The sequence below is a fragment of the Aspergillus saccharolyticus genome (genome assembly GCF_003184585.1).
Source record: "Aspergillus saccharolyticus JOP 1030-1 unplaced genomic scaffold BP01scaffold_40, whole genome shotgun sequence".
NCBI lineage: Eukaryota > Fungi > Ascomycota > Eurotiomycetes > Eurotiales > Aspergillaceae > Aspergillus > Aspergillus saccharolyticus.
The window spans coordinates 186,670-205,563 of NW_020290650.1; the positions used below are offsets into that span (position 1 = coordinate 186,670).

Genomic DNA, 18,894 nt, shown 5'->3' on the forward strand with positions numbered 1-18,894 from the left:
AGACATGACTTTCAGCCTGCATTCTGGGTATCTCGTCGAGTTATCTCGGATACTTGAGCATTTTTCCTGATGAAGGGTCTCGATGCTAGGTCTGCCTTGGAAGTCCTTCAATTCGTCCAAAGCACAAGCCTGAAAGAATTCTTGGTCTCGATTATATAAAAGCATGAGTAACGCGGAACATGATAAAACCTTCTCAACGTTCTGTATTACGAGCATCTGAACTTCTTCAAGTTGCCGAGGCTCTTACTTTCAAGAAAAGACCCGTAAACCAGATTCTTTGACACTTCAATTCATGACACACTTTTGCTCCCAGCCAGACGACTAAGCATATAATTTCAAGCCAATGCAGAGATAGGCATTGACCACCACAGCACATCAGCCGGATAATCAATGCAAGCTGACTATTTAGGATAAAGTAGACTAGGTGAAACTGAAGGGTTGGAGGAAATCTTCGTCAATTGCAGAGCAAGCGCCAGTAGAACCAATCCAGTCGCATCGAATCGTTGTAGCCTTGACAGCTTGCGTATGCAAGCCATCGTTATCACAATGAAGCTCATACTAAGCGGCTCCAGGGCTCCAGGGATACAATCTTCAGGCTTTGCGTAGGTGGCTTCTTGTGATTGGGCCTGGCATACCCTACACACATGAGGGTGAAGTGGCATTCGTGGATTCCGCCATGCTGAGAGGCAGACTACTGGCTTAGGTACTCAGATGGCCGGGAGTCGAATTGACTTTCCAGGCACTCCGCCAGGGAACCTCAAGCTACTTCAACGGTGGTCTGCATTGTATTAATTGAAGAACATGGCGATCGTCCCACTCGAAAGGGTTGCCGTGGTCTCGAGTTCAACGTGGCCGAGTTGACAGTGGTCTGGATACCGGACATGCAGCGTGCCAGCGATGACATCTCCGACCGGAAGCGATAAGGCTGACGTGGAGAACCTCGTTGCTGGTTTGGTTCCCTCGGTGTCAGTAACCCAAGAGGGTTGGAGAAAAGCAGATCACAACGGCATTTCTCTGCTAACTCGAAGTTTTGAGAGGAAAAGAACTCTTGCGTACCAGAAGATATCATGGAGAATACCATAAAATGCCTCATCGTGTCCAAAGGCGCCACGCCATGGTCGCTCCTCCTTATGGAAGGCTACTGTAGTGCATAAGGCTAAAAGCATGTTGCCGGCAATCCCAAAGGTCTCTCTGATTACAGACCGCGCGCTTTCGGAGAGCGCCCAGGGGCTAGACTGGAATCCACTGGCAGCAGGATGCTGACATCTCCTCGTCATATGAGCATCTGATGGTCTCAAACGAGTTCATTTTGAACTTTATTCTTGCATCCCAGTGGCAGTGGCATGTTTTCAATTGTGTGCTGTGCTGTAGATTAAGAGCAAGAACTGTTGCCCTGTCCTCTCTCAGATCACGCCTGGACTAACCAACCTAACCAACCTAACCAACTACTGACGGGCGAGAGAAGCAGAAACGGTAAGGAGAAGCACCAAAGAGGAAAAACTCCTCATCAATTTAGAGGATCCTCATGGGGTCATGGATGGATCGAGGATTCCTTCGAGGGTCCGCAGGCTATTTTCGGAAAGGCCGGCATCCGCGGGAACCCGCCATGAGAGATTCACAGGTGTCTGGTTGGCCAACGGAAAGGGCGGAGCAAACGGGTCTAAACCGCCCCGAAACCCCAATCCTCGTTGGGATTGACTTGGAATACGAGTATGTCACTGGTTATATTTCACCGTCACATGTAAGATTGGCGAAGGAGATGGTCTTCCGGCGGTAACAGTCATGACCGTATCGCCGGCCGAAACAAAAAGCCGTGGCTGTGGAGGAAATTGAAGCCAATCATGGACTGACAGTGGGGGCTGACCAGAAACTTAACCTCATCGGGTTTAGTGTGTCTCGTCTATCAGGCAGACATCCAAGAAGACGCGGACTGAGACTCAGCCCGGTGGAAACAGCCTCATTCTTACTACTCGTATGTTGACTTCTCCAGTCTCTCCCCCAGTCTTCTTTCTTTCTACCTCGACTCCTTTCCCACTCTCCATCTCCGCTAGACTATTATTCATGAATCTGTTCCCTTTTGGCCTCCTCTCCTAAACATAGCCGAACTAGAATTATCACCTGAATCCACTACGGATACCCTCGTCAATAGTCTCTTGTTGTTCGGTTGCCGAAAGGGGTGGACCTTCTTACTTGATTTTCGTTTATCAGCCTGGGGCATTCCATCATCCGCCCCCTCCCCTTTCTCCCCTTCTCTCGGGGCCGCTTACTTGGACCTGAGAACTTCGTAGACCTGACATCTCTTTGACAAATGTATGTGCCTGATGGTCACTATCTTCTGGTGAAATCGTTTCAGCAACTGACTCCCCCTCTAGCAAACGCCATTTTGACCTCCACGTTGGCTCTATACGTCACTGCGACTGCTTCGCAGTTCCGATTCCCGACCATACCCAGACATTCACACAGTAAGTCTGGATGGGAATGGGGTAGAAGTGACGCGGTCTAACACCTCAGAAGCATCCATACCTCACAACAACTTACTGAATTCGTTCGACTGTCAACAACAATGTCCGCTCCTGAAACAATGACGTCCCGACATCCCCGTCGGGGGCGGGTTATCAACTCACCCCCTCCATCTCTGCTCGCTTCTCCAGACGGCAAGTCAGTTACACGGCCCCGTCTTCGTTTGAAGAAGGGACAGACCTTCCACCACACCACCACTCCGCCTTCAGACGACCTACTCCTCGATATCCCGCTCTTGCCTCGTTCCCCGACTTCTCCCGGAGCCCTGGAGGCTATTGCGGCTGGCCAAGAGCGTATGTCTAAAATTCTAGGTCGCCTCGAACTCGATTCTTTCCGTACGCGTAGCCTGCTTGATGAAGGTGACGAATTGCCCGTTCCGAAGGGCCATATTGAGAATCATTTGCAACGCTTGAAGTTGAGCAAGGAAGATCTTGACAAACGATTTGCGAAGTCGAAACGCTCTTCACCTCGAGAGTCCCCGTCGAAGACTCGCAGGACACACTGCCACGCTTCCGATAGTGGCCTAGGAACCTCGATCAGCAGCCGCCAGTCCACGTCTGCTCGAGAAGGTCGGTCGTCATCCATGATTGCTATTTGTCGTACACAACTGACCCATCACACAGACAAAGCTGGAGAGTCGTCCTTCAAGTCCCAGAGCCAGTCTGCCGTTACAAGCTCCATCGTTGTTGGTGAAGATGAGGCCACGCTCAGGCAGAAGCTTAGTTCAGCATCATGCCTGGAGATTGAGAACCGTATCTTGAAGCCGCTCTTGGGACTGGAGCCATGCAAGCCCTTCCGTCACATTGTAGAGGGTGCTCGTGAACAAATGGAGAGCGATAAGTTTGGCACTCTACGTGATCTTGAGAAAGCACTGCTCTACGTCGCCGCAGTACGTCTCTTGCTTCTTGATTCTCTGGATCTATGCTCATGCTAACGTCTGCCCCCAGGATGTCGAGGTTGAACTCAGCTTCTACTATCAGTTCTGCAACTCAACTATCCTGTGCCTTCACGAAACCTATCCGACAATTGACCCTCGTGATCTGTGCATGCCGACAGATCGTCCTTATAGTAACTCCTACTTCCTCGATCTGACTGCTCAGGTTCACCGTTTTAAGGCCATGAGAGACGAGGCTCGTAAGAATAAGAAGGAGATGTGAGTGGTCCCTGGATTGACAATGTGACAATCGGCTAATTCATTCTAGGCCCAAACTTGTTGTGGAGGGCGGCATGGCTGAGACCGGACGTCCCCTTGAGCTTGTTGTCGAAAAGGATGGCGAGATTATTTCGCTAGAGACAGGAAAGCCCTACGACGCGGATACCGTCCCTCTCGTGAAGCGGACTTTGAGCCTAGGAGCTACCGATGAGGGCGCTAGGCGGTCCATGGCTCGGCGCAAGAAGAACGCCCCACCCATGAACATCAACACCAAGTGCTCCCACTGTGACAAAATCTTCCAAAGACCGTGTGACTTGACGTTAGTGTTGATCTTTCTATACGCAGATGATGGATGCTGACTTGCTCTCCAGAAAACACGAGAAGACTCATTCTCGACCTTTCAAATGTCCATTTGAAGGGTGCAAGTATTATGAGCTCGGCTGGCCCACCGAGAAGGAAAACGAGCGCCACATCAACGATCGACACTCCACTACTCCTCGCATGTATGCATGCACCTTCAATGGCTGCTCGTACAAATCCAAGCGTGAGAGTAACTGCAAACAGCACATGGAAAAAGCCCACGGGTGGAACTATGTGCGTGCGAAGAACAACGGACGAAATGCCAAGCGCCGTACCTCCCCTGTGCAAAGCAGTCCTGCCCAGGAGACTATCGCCCAGCCGAGCCCGCAGCAACTTAGCCCTGGTCAAACCAGCTCCGTAAATCTGGCACCGTCTCAAATGACGCCTCTGCAGATGACCCCTGATCACATGAGCTCACTTCCGCTGATTCCAGACCACCTGGACCCCTTGCAAATGAGCCCGGAGCACTACAGCCCCGAGAACTACAGCCCCGAGAACTACAGCCCCGAGAACTACAGCCCCGAAAACTACAGCCCCAAGAATTACAGCCCCGAACATTACACTTCTGGGCAGTACAGCCCAGCAAATCAGATACACTCCGTACAGTTGAGCCCTGCTCCAATGAGTGCCGGCCAGCTTAGTCCGGCCCAAGCAAGCCATACCCAAGCGAGCACTCCCGCATCAGGCCCAATTCAATCACCAACTGGGTTCCTGAACAATTACGCGCAAAGCCAGATGTATCAGATCCAGGATCCCTTCACTCAGCTAAAGAATGAGGACTGCCTCTTGTACATGGACAACGACTTTGCCAATGATTATGCCACGTTCAATAACGGAACGTCTGGCTTCTTTGAGGACGCCTCCTTCGGCTACGCTGACCCTTTGTACCAGCCGGGTCCCGTCGACATGAGTGCCCTCGAAGCTTTGTGCGACGACCCTTACGTGAACAATATGTTCTTGGACACATTCGGTCCGGGGGCTGGTACGGATGAGAGCATGTTTCCTCCTTTTAACCAAGGAGGCATGCCCCCATTTTAGGTCCTTTCTCATGGATTTTGTGGTTTCGCGTTTCAAAAAGAATGAGCAATTAGTCTTCTCTCATATCGAGCTACTAACTTGCTTGGCCCTTTCTATCTAGCCCTTCTAGCCTGCCATCTGTTCATTTTCTCTTCCTAAGTGGTTGTGTTTTGTATCATACATCTGAGATTTGTTACGATTCCTTCCTTATCTTTCTCTCTCATACTAGTCACGAAAATAGTTGAGATTCGAGAAAGAAACAAATTTCAAAATACATATTCCTCTCTGGATTTCCACAATACTGATGTGTACTGTACTTATGAAGACAAGACTGTCCGCATCATGACTGGCCACGGTAACAGTCTATTGGCAGTAAATGATGACCCCGCCCACCCTCGACCTGACAATATGTATGCATGCATGACGCTGCTGATATGTGTGGAGGACGGAAACCTTGCAAGCGTTTTAGAGGAGCTGCGACGCGCGCCTTCGTACACTGTCAGAAAGCTAGAAAGGAAAGGCGGCGTGATTCCGCACTCTGTACCTGTGGAATAGGTTTGGATCATGTCCTCTCTTCTTGGAGCCCTTCTCCTGTGACCCGGAGGAGATGAAGTGGTGTATTGCAGCGCATCTTTGAGGCACAGATGCTGTCTCTCTGGGTGCTGATATCCTATGCCCAAAGGCATATACTGAATAGGTCGACTTGTGGCCTGGTCACTTCAGATTAAGCATAATCAAGGTATTGGACCCCGTCAGCTCATTCCGTCCCCTCACACATCCTGAGGATAGATGGAAAATGTAAATTGAATTGATTTTCGAGAGAAACCGAAGGTCTCATCAATACTGAAAGCACCAGCGGAAAAGCAGGAAAAGCGTGCAAGCGAGTATGCTGGATCACCACGCCAAAGAGAAACGAGACTGCAGAATATGTTTTTTTTTTGGTTTATATCAAGCCTCCCACCGAATCTCATGCAATAGGACCCAACCAAAGTTCAAAGGAGTAAGTTCTTGTGAAATACCCAGACGCCCGAAGCTCCTAAGTCTGTCTCAACTGCCAACGCCACAAATAACCTAGACCTTGTTGATGTTGATGGCACGTAGTATATCTTCCAAGGACCAGCCAGGACCCCCGGGCACAATCTCCGCCCAGACCTCCTCAGGAACTGCATCCTCAGGATTGAGTAGGCTCCAATTCGGGCTCGGCTCGGGCTTGATCCATTTAAAGTCTTCAACCTCACTCCAGCGGTCCTCATCGTCGGGACGATCGTGGTTCAATGTCTGTGTTACCGTGAGTGATTAGGATGGTGTTTACAAAAAAGGCAGGTGGCTCTGATATACTTACATAAACGCGGGGGATACGGCCAAACCGGATGTTGGTACAGTCTTCGATGATAGGATTGCTGGAAGCGCTCAGGTAGACGTCCACGTTGGAGCAATTATGCATTCGGAATTGGCGACAGTCCACCACCACAATACTATGCTCCACATCGGTAATGTGAGCAGGACCATTGATTTGGCCGCAAACTAAGAGGCTCTCCTTCACATTCTTTGCTGTAAGACTAGCATAGGGCTTGCCGTTGACGGTAGGTATGGACATATCGACAACGCAATGGCGTAGCGAGGTGATAGACGCAGGTACGTTCGCTGTCGACCCGGACGCTGGGAGCATTATATGAAGATTATGATGATTGTTCACTGAAACGGAGGTTATTGCTGTAGCCGCAAACCCATGGTTCTGCTCGGGTGGTTTGAGTTTATCATCCGCTCCCTCGTCGACCGGGATGGCTGGAATGGACGTTGGGGCAATTTCCGGTCGTTGCAAGAGGTGGAGCCGGTTATCGGGCTCATTCAAGGGAGTAGACGGATACATCGGGGTTTGAGCGGCAGACGAGTTCACGGAAGACGATCCAGGCGAAGCAAACCCGGGTATACTGCGAACTTGCGCAGCCATTTGTGCCGCATCAGAAAGGGAGATAGCCGACGCATTCTTCTTGGTCTTGAAACTGAACTTGGGGCGCGGCTCGACTGCAGCTCGGGTCTCGATTAATTTATCTTGTAACGCTTTGATAGCCTGCAAGATTGTATTGTTGGTCAGCCTTGTGCTTCCACCGCCGACGCAAGGTGATGGCTTACTTCTGCGTATATCCGCTGGTCATAAGTCGGGATGTAGCTAGCCGCATCCTTGACCTCATTGGACAAGCGCGCAATCCCGGCCAGACAGTGATCGGTTGCATCTGCCCGCTCTCCTCCGATCAGGGAAGTGTCCGCCAATCGATCCATTTGTTCCTGAAGCGCTGCAGCAAGCACATGTGTCAGATCCTCTTCCCCTGCCACCAGGCTGATTCGCAAGACATCAGTTAGATTGGCTTAGCCATACCGGTGATTTCATGCTGGAAGTAGCGAAAGAATCGTTCTTTCAACGGTATCTCAGATTTGAGGATCGTTTGATTCTCGGCCTGGGAGGGCCGGCGTGAGGTGTCAAAATCGGGCATAGACATCGTGGGTATAAGGAGATACAAGTGATGGAAAGAGAAAGATGGAAAAAAGGGACGGCGAGACAGAGGGGTAAGGGGCCCTGGAAAACCAAGGGTCACAGCAGGACTGAGGGGGAAGAGATCCCTGTAGGAACCGGAGACGGTAAGAGAAAATGTATTGATGACGTCGACCGATCTTCGATTTCCCAAGCCGGTTTGGGATACAGGAGGTTTTGTAGGCCGCTCTCCCAACGCAACCGCTTGAGAGTGAAGTGATTTTGGCAGAGATTCAATGCAGACAGTAGAGTCTATGATCAGGAGAGCAATATGGTCAGTTCCAGAGGGGACTCAAGTAGATGGCAGGCAGCTCGTCAGTCAGTCCACCTTTGACCGGGCGTGTGGTCTTCTCACGGCCGGAGTCGATCACCCGCCGCGATCCACTAGTGGCAAGCTAAGGGAACAGGTACAAGGTCTAAGTGGAATAGCACCCACCTGGACTCGGAATTAGAAGCAAAGATAGTGGACTGTGTAGGCACCAAGCCGAAGCTGTTAGCGCCTTTAGCTTTTTTGATGGTCTGGGTGTGTTGTTCTGAGTTCGTTGTCCGATGAGGAGAAGAAGGAACAGCTCGAGGTGGTGACGTCGCTTACATTCGGGGCTCGGCGATTAACTTCTCCGCCTCCGCCTTTCCCCGCACTAACCTCCTTTGAGGGCATCCTTAAAACATGAACCATTACTGTAGTCAGTACCTCATTATTTTATTCGTCACACATAAGTACATATATAGGACATCATCTGCAGTGTTAGTAGCAGCTTGATGACCAAACTTCAGTCCTCCCCTCCCTGTCATTGTTCTATTAGGTCGACGATAATTCAGGCAGGTCTGGCCGAGGAACCGAAGGTAGACCATCGATTTCTGCCACCAGCTCATGAGAGAGTAATGAGTGCCGTCGGCGTTGAGTATGAAAGTCAGCGACAAGCGGTCTCTCGACTACCAGCCGATCATAGTCGGGTCGTAGATCATAGTCACTGACACTTTCAATGCCACCCTGCATTCGCACGGTCCGTAGCATTAATTTGCCCGTCTTCACCCAGAATGCTAACATCTCGTACTCCTGGGGAAAAGCAAGCGCAAGTTGTCCAGGCCGAAACACCGAGGGGTTCATTTTGTACGACGCCTTCTTCATCCGGGAGCGATTTAAGCCCCCGGAAGGCTTCACATCGCAGAGATAGATATCGCACATGCCGTTTGCAATCACAAATCGTGTTCCAGATGGGGACTGGCCTGCATGTACGATTCGCGTGCTAAACGGATCGTTGTTGATTTTGTTGTCGGTCATGGAAAAAGATAGGGGATATTCTTTACCAAAGAATGCCGTTAGTAGTACCGCATGATGGGAGCTATCATAGTATACACCAGTCAGATCCCCATCGTTCGTCGTCCACTAGTAGGTGTCAGCATGCCAGAAAGTACCATATCGAACCGTGGAGATACGCACAGGAGGAAGCTTGAAGGATTTTGAACTGTCGGGGACTATGTTCCATTGCTGAAACGTGCAATTCCAGACATCGACATAGGCGTAGTGATCGCCCAGATGGGTGGCTATTACAAAGTGTTTGCCATCAGCCGAGAATTGAAGCTTCCTTTCGATGACCGCCTCTTGTCGTTGCGCCTCGAAACCAGACTCTTCCGCGCCAGAAAAGGTTCGCATCAAAGACCGGTTGCCCAAGTCTGACACTCGGTCCATTCCACTGCCGAGGGAAACTCTTTGAATGGTTCTAGTGCAGATTTCGTAGACGCGAACTTGGTCTTTGAGCGTGAAGGCGACATATCGATCATTACGAGACATGACCATGCAAGTGATAGGTAATGACTGGTGATCGGTCTCGATCGTCATGTAGGCTTCTGGGATATCACTGTCGTTCTCAAACACAAGAAGCTCGTAATGCTAATTTCCGTCAGTACTGACTTGAGAATAGTGACGCAAGCAAGCTTACCTGTCCCACCGAAGCAATAACAGCACATCGTTGATCTCCTGCTGCAGCCTGTTGTACGCCTGGAATGTCATACTTTTGCCTCTTTGGTTTCTTGCCCTCGCCCTGGCCCAAGTCAAATCGCATGACCCAATTACTGCCGGCACCCCAAAAGAGCAGAGAGCTCCCAGTGGCTGAGAAACAGAACCGGGGCTGACGAGGCAACTGCTGCCCTTTCGACGAGTTCCTCCGAAAGAGTGAGGTTCCGCTAGTGAAAGGTAATTTCACATTCTTGAGATCACGAGAAAGTGTCTTGATGGCCTGCTTGTCAAATGACTGATCGGTCCGACTTCGCGACAAGACAGGGTTGAATATTTCTGATGTGGTGACACTAGGAGTCTTGCCATTCGCCTTTGAGACGGCCGGGACAGGAGTCGTGGGTGAAGTCGGGCTTTTGACTACCTCGACAGAGTCGAGGCGGGACGAGTGACTCGTAGAATGACTGAGCGAGCTGGAACATGAGGTGGTCGCTCGGGAGGCAGAATCTGGGAGGGATGGCTGCCCCTCACCGTCCGAGTCCGAGAACAGATGTAGGGCGTCGGAAACTTGTTCGAGAGGCTCGATCATACGAGCATGTTGAATGCGTGCTTTCTCAGGACAGAGGGGGCAACTGATGTCCATCGTTAGGAACTCGGGACTTCCTTGGAATTGCTAAGGGGAAATTAGTTTCTGTGTCGACTCCTATTTCGGGCAGCCGGTGTGGCATTTGCCTACCTCATAAGCCTTCCGGTCATGGATTCTCAGTTGTTCTTCCAACATTGCCCCCGGCACGGGATGCACCGCAGGACAGTTGACTACGTAAACTGCCGTGCTGGACCGGCCTTGTTTGCTCGGTGCGGTGGGATCGAAGTCAGCAGCTGATGAGTTTTGTAGCCATTGGGTCAAATGCTGTTGATAGTCGTGCGAAAACGCTTCAAGTTCACCATTGCAATCCCACATCTGCACCCGCCTGTTGATGAGCCAACGCACGAATTGTCCCAAGGCCCGCTCCCATGATTCTCGAATGCCACCCAGCTGTGACCAAGTGTCTCGAATCCGCCGAGTTTGTAGCGGAGGCGAATCGTCGGCAGTCTGGGTTAGGATGGTGGTGGCGAATACTTGCAGCGGCGCCGTGTTGAATTCATCATCGTAGGCCGCCAGTACCGTTCGAGTCAACTTCTTCTTGACCTCTTGCGCCTGGGTGAAGGCTTCGTGTACCTTAAGCGCCGCGGAACTCGTGTATCCTTGCTCCTGAGAGATCCGACGGCGATCTATGTGGCACTGAATGAGAGCAGAGTCTACTGCCCAGAGAATGTCGAGAAGCAGGTTGAAGGAGACCAACTGGTCGGCATTGTTCTTCATCAATCCCGTCAAGAGGTCTGTGATGAGGGTCTCCGGTGCTCCTGAAACTGGGTACTACAAACGCCGTGAGCCTCTGAGCTTATTCCGGTGCAATATTCAACGGGCGCACTTACCAACCCTGCAGCGAACGACGGCAGGTAAGGTTTCCCACGGTCGAGTGTAAGGGTTTGAGTAGCTGACAATTCAGTCGAGCCAAGGAAATCAATCGCTTTGGGAAGAAGGTCGCTGATGAGGAACCGCTCAACATTCGAAAGGTCAGAATGCCGCCATGCAGCCCGCATTGCCTTTTCGAACCGAAACTTTTTATCAGTCTGGATGGATTCTCCGCGCAGCAGCAAGACTCGAATACCGGCGAGTAAAGTATGCGCAATGAGATGTCGGTACCCTATGAGCTCGGGATCGGTCGATCTGTTGCATGGGAAAAGTTCTAGCTTCACCTTGAGCAAGTACATCAATGTCGAGAAGACAGTCTCCGAAGGCAGCAGATAAGGCAAGAAGTAAGGGTGACAGTCGTGGACACTTGTTAGGCCTTGGAGATAGGTACGTTGCGCATCGAAGATGGTTTTGATCCAAAAAACCGATCGGGTCAGTGGCTCAATGGGCGCGGATTGGCCGTCCGGCTGGGAGACCGCGATGTCCAGCACATGTTCGCCGATGATCTCGCGAAGGATATTTGTTAGATCACGACGCCCTAGCTGTTCCCACACGGCTGCCACCAGTGGATGTGACATGGAGGAAACAGGGATGGCAGTCCGCGGACATAAGAGCGAGCAAGGCGATTCGAATTCAAGCGGCACGGGATTTCAGGCGACTGGAGTTGAAAACGGAGGCGAAGGACAGGATAAGTGTCGAGGACAGCAGCGGGGATCAGATCATCGAGGACCAGGCGCAATAGAAGAAGGGCGCCCGGACAGGGTCTGAAAATAGTGAAGAAAAAGAAAGAAGTAGAGGGAGAGGATGAGAGAAGGAGAGCCAGAAGCACCGAGAGACCGACAGAAAGGAGCAAAAAGGTGCAGCGGCCGTCACCCACTTTTGCCAGGTGACCGGAACTGATTAGGACGAATCGCAAGCAGGGCTAGAGCCAAAAAGCGCCTTATGTAGGTGGTGCAGCTGCAATTTGCAGTAGCCAGGTTGAGAAGATAGTCTAGTAAGGGTTCCAGCTTATGAATGCATGCGAGGCTGCGTGTCTGTTTTACATGTGGTTTGTCCGTTGCCTTCAGGCCCGCTAATGGCACGGGCTACAAGCGCCCCAGCCTCACGGGCTGGTGCTGGTGCTGGCGGTGTCGTTCAACTGTCGCCGAGCTAAAACAAAAGTGGCAGTAGTGTTTCCCCAGAGAAGGTCACTGTCATAACGAGCTCAGCACGGAGCTGAAAGAGTGGGATAGACCAGTGGTAATTTTTCGAAGAGGGAGACGATCATTCAGTTTCCGGATCCTCGCAGTGGTGATGTGTGGGTGAAGGCATGCATGCAAGAACTAGTGGGAAAATCATCAGAGGTTTTGCATGGAGACTGTGAGGGGGAGGAGGGATTGATACCCCAGTGGCGCTGAATTCTTGGGTTGAATGAGCTAAGCATGATCAATCAATCTATGAAGTTGATAGCGGCGTTCAGGGACACCCTTGACACTTATTAGTATGGTCGTCCATTGGTCCCAGATCGCTGGACGCGTGTGGCTAGATGGGCCATTTGATTGCTGTATGGAGTAGAACTCATAGAATGGGAGTCACAGTAAGAGAAGGAAACAGCCTCATGCCTCGAAACAGAGCAGTCAACGAAAAACTGGTGTGACACTATGTATGTGTCAAAGATGGACCGGTCTCTGTCAGCCCCAGCGGATGAGGAAGAGCCCGTGCCTGAGCGGGTGGTTTGTTTCCCGGTCCGTGCCAAGTTTGCCAAAACCCCCCACCACTTCCATTCTTCCCCTTAGGTTCACTTTTAACTACTACCAAACAAGTATGTATCCTTTCTGTTTCTCTTGCTTTTCTCATCTTTGACTGACTCTACAGCTGGATTTTCAGGGGCTCTTGCTCCTCTTGAGAGAACAGACTTTGGGGTCCAAGGCCTGTCATGGTTGCGGGAGGAAAACTAATGCACGCGTTGAAGCGAGAAAACATGCTGACTCGAGTAGGGGAAACCGGTCTACCCCGCCAATTTATACCTGCATCCGAGATCCTCAGTAGTCTGTGTATCTCCTCGGTCCTCATTCCTCATCCAGGCACATCATTGCCGTTGATTTTTCTTTTTTGGACCCCACAGTCCGTTTAGCCGGCCTACACTTAGTGGCTCCTACACTGCCCAATGTTCTCACGGCCTCGAGGACCCATTATTTGCTTACTGACCCGCTTAGCACCCGCCAAAGGAAGTTCTTGACATGGCTCGCTTGATAACAGATGACACCCTCTGGAATGCAACATGCAGCTTGACGGTCCGACGCGCATCCACAACATACGGAGTGGTTTCGGACAGTGAGGAAGAAGATCTGGTGATTGTCTGGTCCGCACAACCACACCACGACTCGACTTGACAATGTGAACCTGGAACTAAATAGGGTTGACGGCCCCGTTCTAGGCCCTAGTCTCGCGGCGGACGGATCACTTTCCGCTCGCAAGACCCACTAGCATAAGCCCATATCCGGTGGCTCCGCACGGAGCGTGCGTGCTCCCAGCGTACGAGTGAATGAGATAAGTACTGTTTTCTGTTGAGCACTGCCAAGCTGTGGAACAGAATGGTTTAAATATCGATTCTCTCGACACGATGCTGTCGTGAGTGCCGCAAGCTTTCATGAATTTTCGTACCTCAGGATCTGTCAACATGTCAAGCTTGCTTCATCAAATTATTCCGTGATCATGTCGCCGACAATACCAAGCTGCTCATGTAAGATCGTTAGATGCACTGACGCCACTAATTCTTAACCTTTCCAGCATCTCTCGGACCGTAAGCGGCTGCATGTCAGGAAAGCGCTCGTTCGGAGAGCCTTCACGTGTGATGAACGACGAGCCGTCCGCTGCGAGCAGTTCGAAGATTGACATGAACCACTGGAAGGCTTTCTTTGGGAAATGCTCGTACAAAGTCTGGTGTCGAGGCAACTCGATTATTTCGAATCTCTTGAGTTTTTAGCACGCCGTCATAGTGAATCTCAAACTGACATCCTTGTTGCTTTAATTAGACATTGCTCACGAGAGAGTGATAATCATACTTGCTGCGAATTTCTTCTGCTTTCACAAACTCATGCCAAGTGACAGGATCACCGACCACACGGCTTTCTTCGGGCCAGTCTTTCACATCGAGCATAGCGACAACGTACCGAGCCAGGTCAAAGGTATAGGTAGATGTAACAGGAGTTTCACCATCTCCGGAAGACCCTGCTACTCTGTTCTCCCATAACCACAACAAAGTCATTGGCTTTCAAGTATGATTTGGGCTTCGATGGCCCAAAGTAGTCAAGAAAGATTCCATTGAGGAAGACGGTCCACTGCAGGTCAGACTGTCGAAGAAGCTCAATTGCCTCAAAGTAATTCTTGAGTTGCGGCAGCTGCTGTACAGCATTAGGGATAATTAGCTCATATGGCATCATGAGCTATGCGCTTGGTTTGGTGAAAGATACTCCTGGGGATACGGGATCGCAAAACCACTGGGCACAAAACGCCGGGTGACCGTGGAGTTTATGGCAGCCTGGATCAGGTTCAGTTGCAATATGGCCAGGGAATCACCCTCCACGGCGAAACAACAGATCACCGTGTGGATATCATGTGTCTCTAACACGGAAACCAAGTTGTCAATGCTTCCGTAGTCAACTTGGACGGAATCGTGTTTCTCGCAACAAGACTACTCAACTCTGTCAGTTGAGGCACGCTCTGGATAGAACGGCACGAGTGTGATTCTTGATTCTCACCTTGCGGGATAGGACCACAGTCTGGTGCTTGGGAGACACTTTCAAGACCTCCAGGATTGTGCGACCAACACCGCCGTAACCCCCACCCATAGCAACTGAACCATTTTGTAATCCTACTTGCATTCAAGACAAGTTTCATTGGAAGGGAACAAGATCTGATTTATAGCTGAGATTCGGTTTTCATAGTTAGCACATCCAACGGCTACTCCACCCGGCTCCAGTGTTACTTTATCTACCACCAGCTCTGCACTCCTCCCATTTTTCAACTGTTCTCAAGAGTCAATGAGTGCCGCACCTGGATTAGGGAAATCTCGTATCAGCTTGGCACCTAAGAGGCAGTCCAAACTGCAAGGCTTAACCCGATCTATGCCACCGCGCTTCTCTTGATCATGGTCTCTTTCGCTTCGCATCGGAGATTACCAGACAGCTCCTGGGTGTTTCACCCCACTGCAGAAGCTGGTGTGGATCATCTTAGCTGACCGTCACTACAATGCGGGCTAGGCTACTGATCAAGGGCAATGCAAAACAATGCACAGCAAGGTTTCTGGCGTCTCGAAACCACGAAGCCGAAACAGCCTGTGCTCGAAACGCCGCTCGCTAGTCGGCAAGATCTGTCTTTCCCCCACGAGGCTGCGCCACACCCTGGAAGACCTATGTAATGTGACCCCCGGTAATGGCTTGGCCTATCCGAGCCCAAAACGACTTGTTGTGGGTAGGTATGGAGTGATTGCATGTGTGAACTCATGTGTCTAGCTAAAGGTAGTGGGGAGTGACGAAAATGAGGTCTTCTGCACGAAATGTGGTCAAAGGAGAGAACGCACTTACGAACTGATAACTAAGAGGATTGACGGTGGTGATATTGAGGCTATACAGGAACAGTGGCTCAAACGAACTGGTCATTAAGGCCTCCGAGCCATCGTGGAACATTACATCCTAAGCTTCTAAAGCAAGCTCCAGCAGTGTCTCATAGTATGGTGTCCCCAGCCCCGTCACCGGATCCCAACCCGGAGTTGCATTCCACCCGGCATACGGTACTTGCGCTCCCGACGGATCATCACAGCCAATTGACCCTCCGTCGACAATATCCGTAAATCCCTTCTGATTAAGCGAGTACAGCCATGGATTGAGGAAGCCTAGAGTTGGTTTGCCCTGCTCCAGCCGTGCGGCGTTCAATCGGGAGATGATAGCGGCGAAGACAGGCGCCGCGGCACTGCAAGTAATAGTTAAGTCAAGAACGATCACTTGATGCCATATAGGTAGGAGGGACAGATCTTACCTGGTACCTCCCGTCTTCATATACTCCCCGTGATCCACGAGTACAAAGTTGTTGGCCTGAGTGGACACGTCCGGGATGCCGCGGCCCTGGGGGTTGTAAAGTCCTTCCCAGCGGTCCCCGAGTTTGTGGAGATAGCTTGTGACACTCGCATCTTGGTAAGATGGCCGCGCGAAGATGTCGGAGAACCCACCTCCCGAGAAGGATACGGCCGACTCTGGGTCCATGCCCTCCGTGCCGCCTACTGACGTGACAAACGGACAGGATGCAGGGAAGACAGGCTGGAACCGAGTCCGATGTGTCCCGTCATGCGTCACACAGGTATCGCCAGGGCCCCAGTCGCCACTACTAAAGATGACGGAGACCCCGCGTGCAGACAGCTGCGCGAATAGATTGCACACGGCTTCGGCGTATGCCGCAGGCACGAATGGTTCTTCTTCCCCGTAGGAGGTGCTAAGAACCGCAGGGAGATCGTTGTCTGGTAAGTCCAGGAGATAGTGTAATTGCTCCAGGTAGGGCTCGTTGGTCGACTCGTCTACGGTCAGTGCTCCGGATTCTTGCACCATTGGACCACGGCCTGCAGTCGTGTAATAGACAGCTGATGCGTGGTATGCCAGCGACAGCGCGTATTGGACGTCAAGGGAAGCCTCGCTGGACGGAATTAGTGAATACTGCAGGTTACGCCCACCATTGATGGAGACAACCGTGAAATTGACGTCGGCTTGATCCGGGGCATATTTTGCCAGGAATTGCTCGAGGTCGTTGTAGCGTGCATATTCCTCTAGAAAGCCCGAGACACCCAGTCGGTTGCGTGGGTCGGGGATGCTCTCAGTATCGTCGATACCATACAACTGGCGCAGACAGGCAGGAGTCACGGTCATCGAGCAATTGCCCGTGAGGTCCTCTGCCGTAAGCGCAACCGGCACAAAGGTCTCTGGGCTATCTTGGGCTTGAGGGGCGCCGAACCGTGTTGTGGGCTGGATGAGCTGGACGAACGGCCAAATCTCCTCTGGGACTGAGTATACGAGGGTCCGGACGGCAGTCGTTTGCGTGCTCGGGTAATAGAAGTAGCTGAATCGTGTCTTCATCATCGACTCTGCCTGCGATAAGGGAACGGTGAACGTAAGCCAGTCACCTCGATCTTCAATTGACTCAGCTGGCACATGCTCCCATTCCAGCCATGAACGAACTTTGGCCATAGCCTCGTCCGAAGGACGCATGGAACCCCGGAGCTCTTCTCTTGTCAGGTGACGACCGTAGTCCGGATGACCAGGTGTCGATCGAGCTATCACTTGCTGCTCGAACTGAGAAAGGTCCGGCTTGCGCATCGCCAACCAGAATCGCATTGGGGTTGATGACGGGGGACCAGACTGTTGCATCCAACCGACTGGGACATTCTGCAGTTGATCCACAACGAGATACCCATCTGTGGGAATGGCAAGTGTTGCTAACCCGTGAACCAGCAAGGGCAGAGCCCCTAGGATAATTGTCACAAAAGCTGACCACATCTGTGCAAGTAGAAGAGAATGATGGATGTGACGGACTGCTTCCCACATGGCTTGAGAAGAAACCCGGGCCGCACGTGGTTTTTGAGAGTTCGATGATATCCTCAGTCTCTTTCTGTTTGTCCATTCATCTTTTTCTCTATTCTAAACAGTTACCACTAAGCTTTCTCCGCATTGCACCCTAGCGAGAGCTATTCCCTGTCATCGGCGGAATAAGCTCAAGCCACATCCAGTGTGTTACTGAACGTGGGCGTTTCTGCAGCATGATGAATTACGCTCACTGACTTGAGCCTCACAGCTCACCGAACGTTAGGTGGTGTTCAATCCCTCTGAAGTATAACACATTGCCTGAAGACTCTGATTCCATGATCAAGATACATAGATCCCAAGAATCATCCAATCAGTCAAACCTCACCACAACATTTTCAGTGAATTGGTCTGAATCCTTGAAGATGAACTGAGAGTTGTAAAGGCCATGGCTCTCTGCGATGCTCGTCAACCGAAACCCTCTTCAGCTTCTGGCCAGCAATGGTAGAGAGTGGTCAGAAAAGTGTCCTCTGAAGGTTATGTCACCAACAACGCCAACGATCTATGTCTTGCAGGGTATTGACAACCGCTGCAACACTTTATTGAAGCCCATATCAATATTCATTGACACCCGTTCTAAGCGATTCCACTAATCCCCCTCGGGAATTGCTTGTAGCTCGAGGCAACGAGAGAGAACGTCTGTCTGGGCTTGTGAGGAAGTCAAGGTGCAGGAATCTTTGTCTGATCCCGTGGATTTACATTCTGTGAGACCAGGGTTGTAGCGGAATCATGATCCATAGGATTGATGTTGGATCAAAGGGAGCAGAAGGTAGCCATTGTTCTCGAGTATATGAAACCCGATCAATCAGAACCACTCTCTTATGTGGCCAAGCCCACCCTAGTCCTGTAGACATGCTGTACCTATCCGTATACTGTTCGGTGGTGGCTTTCTCGAGTTCTCAGGGCATGTCAGGCAGATGGCATAACGGGTACTGTGCCACAGCTGGCGGTACTGGACCATTTTATTCTCTCCCCATTAGTATTGATTCTCAGTATCATACTCTATCCTACCGATATTGAGATACTCATTGACTAAGAGCCCTCCACCAAGTCTTCAGTCACCTAGTCGAACTCTTGGTCCCCATGCTACAGCAATTTTTTGCACGAGTTCAGCAAACCAAGAACGAACAAAGCATCCCATTGTTTCCCAAACGGGCATCCGGCTATGAGCTGTTCACGTGACTCTATTCTCACCGCCCGGGGGCAGCTCTTCCCGGCAGTTCCAAGCATCATCAACGT

The 18,894-nt window shown here is 51.1% G+C and overlaps 6 protein-coding genes across 6 annotated transcripts; 2 read left to right on the top strand and 4 right to left on the bottom strand.

Moving 5' to 3' along the window:
- Positions 1-2,215: 2,215 nt before the first annotated feature.
- ace1 (putative C2H2 transcription factor (Ace1)) lies at positions 2,216-5,219 on the top strand. The gene is made up of 7 exons (XM_025570665.1): positions 2,216-2,310; positions 2,373-2,462; positions 2,515-3,089; positions 3,144-3,409; positions 3,468-3,673; positions 3,723-3,992; positions 4,045-5,219. The coding sequence occupies exons 3-7, from the start codon at positions 2,564-2,566 to the stop codon at positions 5,069-5,071; spliced, it is 2,295 nt and encodes a 764-aa protein (XP_025427929.1). The 5' UTR covers positions 2,216-2,310; positions 2,373-2,462; positions 2,515-2,563; the 3' UTR covers positions 5,072-5,219.
- A 617-nt stretch (positions 5,220-5,836) lies between these two features.
- Positions 5,837-7,548, bottom strand: BP01DRAFT_406349 (putative tubulin-specific chaperone c; the record flags this gene model as incomplete). Its single annotated transcript, XM_025578768.1, has 4 exons — positions 5,837-6,328; positions 6,393-7,121; positions 7,184-7,377; positions 7,428-7,548. The coding sequence occupies 4 exons, from the start codon at positions 7,546-7,548 to the stop codon at positions 6,122-6,124; spliced, it is 1,251 nt and encodes a 416-aa protein (XP_025427930.1). The 3' UTR covers positions 5,837-6,121.
- BP01DRAFT_359927 (uncharacterized protein) lies at positions 7,471-8,123 on the top strand. Its single transcript, XM_025575795.1, has one exon. The coding sequence runs from the start codon at positions 7,817-7,819 to the stop codon at positions 8,030-8,032; it is 216 nt and encodes a 71-aa protein (XP_025427931.1). The 5' UTR covers positions 7,471-7,816; the 3' UTR covers positions 8,033-8,123.
- A 256-nt stretch (positions 8,124-8,379) lies between these two features.
- BP01DRAFT_304494 (uncharacterized protein) lies at positions 8,380-11,628 on the bottom strand (the record flags this gene model as incomplete). Its single annotated transcript, XM_025572163.1, has 5 exons — positions 8,380-8,967; positions 9,022-9,471; positions 9,521-10,207; positions 10,271-10,951; positions 11,011-11,628. 5 exons carry the CDS (start codon positions 11,626-11,628, stop codon positions 8,380-8,382), a joined length of 3,024 nt encoding a protein of 1,007 aa, XP_025427932.1.
- A 2,140-nt stretch (positions 11,629-13,768) lies between these two features.
- Positions 13,769-14,880, bottom strand: BP01DRAFT_376654 (uncharacterized protein; the record flags this gene model as incomplete). The annotated part of the gene is made up of 4 exons (XM_025576961.1): positions 13,769-14,000; positions 14,095-14,268; positions 14,503-14,711; positions 14,791-14,880. 4 exons carry the CDS (start codon positions 14,878-14,880, stop codon positions 13,769-13,771), a joined length of 705 nt encoding a protein of 234 aa, XP_025427933.1.
- Positions 14,881-15,723: 843 nt separating this feature from the next.
- On the bottom strand, positions 15,724-17,571 carry BP01DRAFT_347983 (S53 family peptidase; the record flags this gene model as incomplete). The annotated part of the gene is made up of 2 exons (XM_025573710.1): positions 15,724-16,000; positions 16,067-17,571. 2 exons carry the CDS (start codon positions 17,569-17,571, stop codon positions 15,724-15,726), a joined length of 1,782 nt encoding a protein of 593 aa, XP_025427934.1.
- Between the last annotated feature and the right edge of the window lie 1,323 nt (positions 17,572-18,894).

What these genes read in the sequence shown, in the direction of transcription:
- ace1 (XM_025570665.1), top strand. Translation starts at nt 2,564, where the DNA reads ATGTCCGCTCCTGAAACAATGACGTCCCGACATCCCCGTCGGGGGCGG. An exon ending in GTCCACGTCTGCTCGAGAAG is followed by an intron (nt 3,090 to 3,143) that starts GTCGGTCGTCAT and finishes CCCATCACACAG; the next exon opens with ACAAAGCTGGAGAGTCGTCC. An exon ending in CACTGCTCTACGTCGCCGCA is followed by an intron (nt 3,410 to 3,467) that starts GTACGTCTCTTG and finishes GTCTGCCCCCAG; the next exon opens with GATGTCGAGGTTGAACTCAG.
- BP01DRAFT_359927 (XM_025575795.1), top strand. Translation starts at nt 7,817, where the DNA reads ATGCAGACAGTAGAGTCTATGATCAGGAGAGCAATATGGTCAGTTCCA.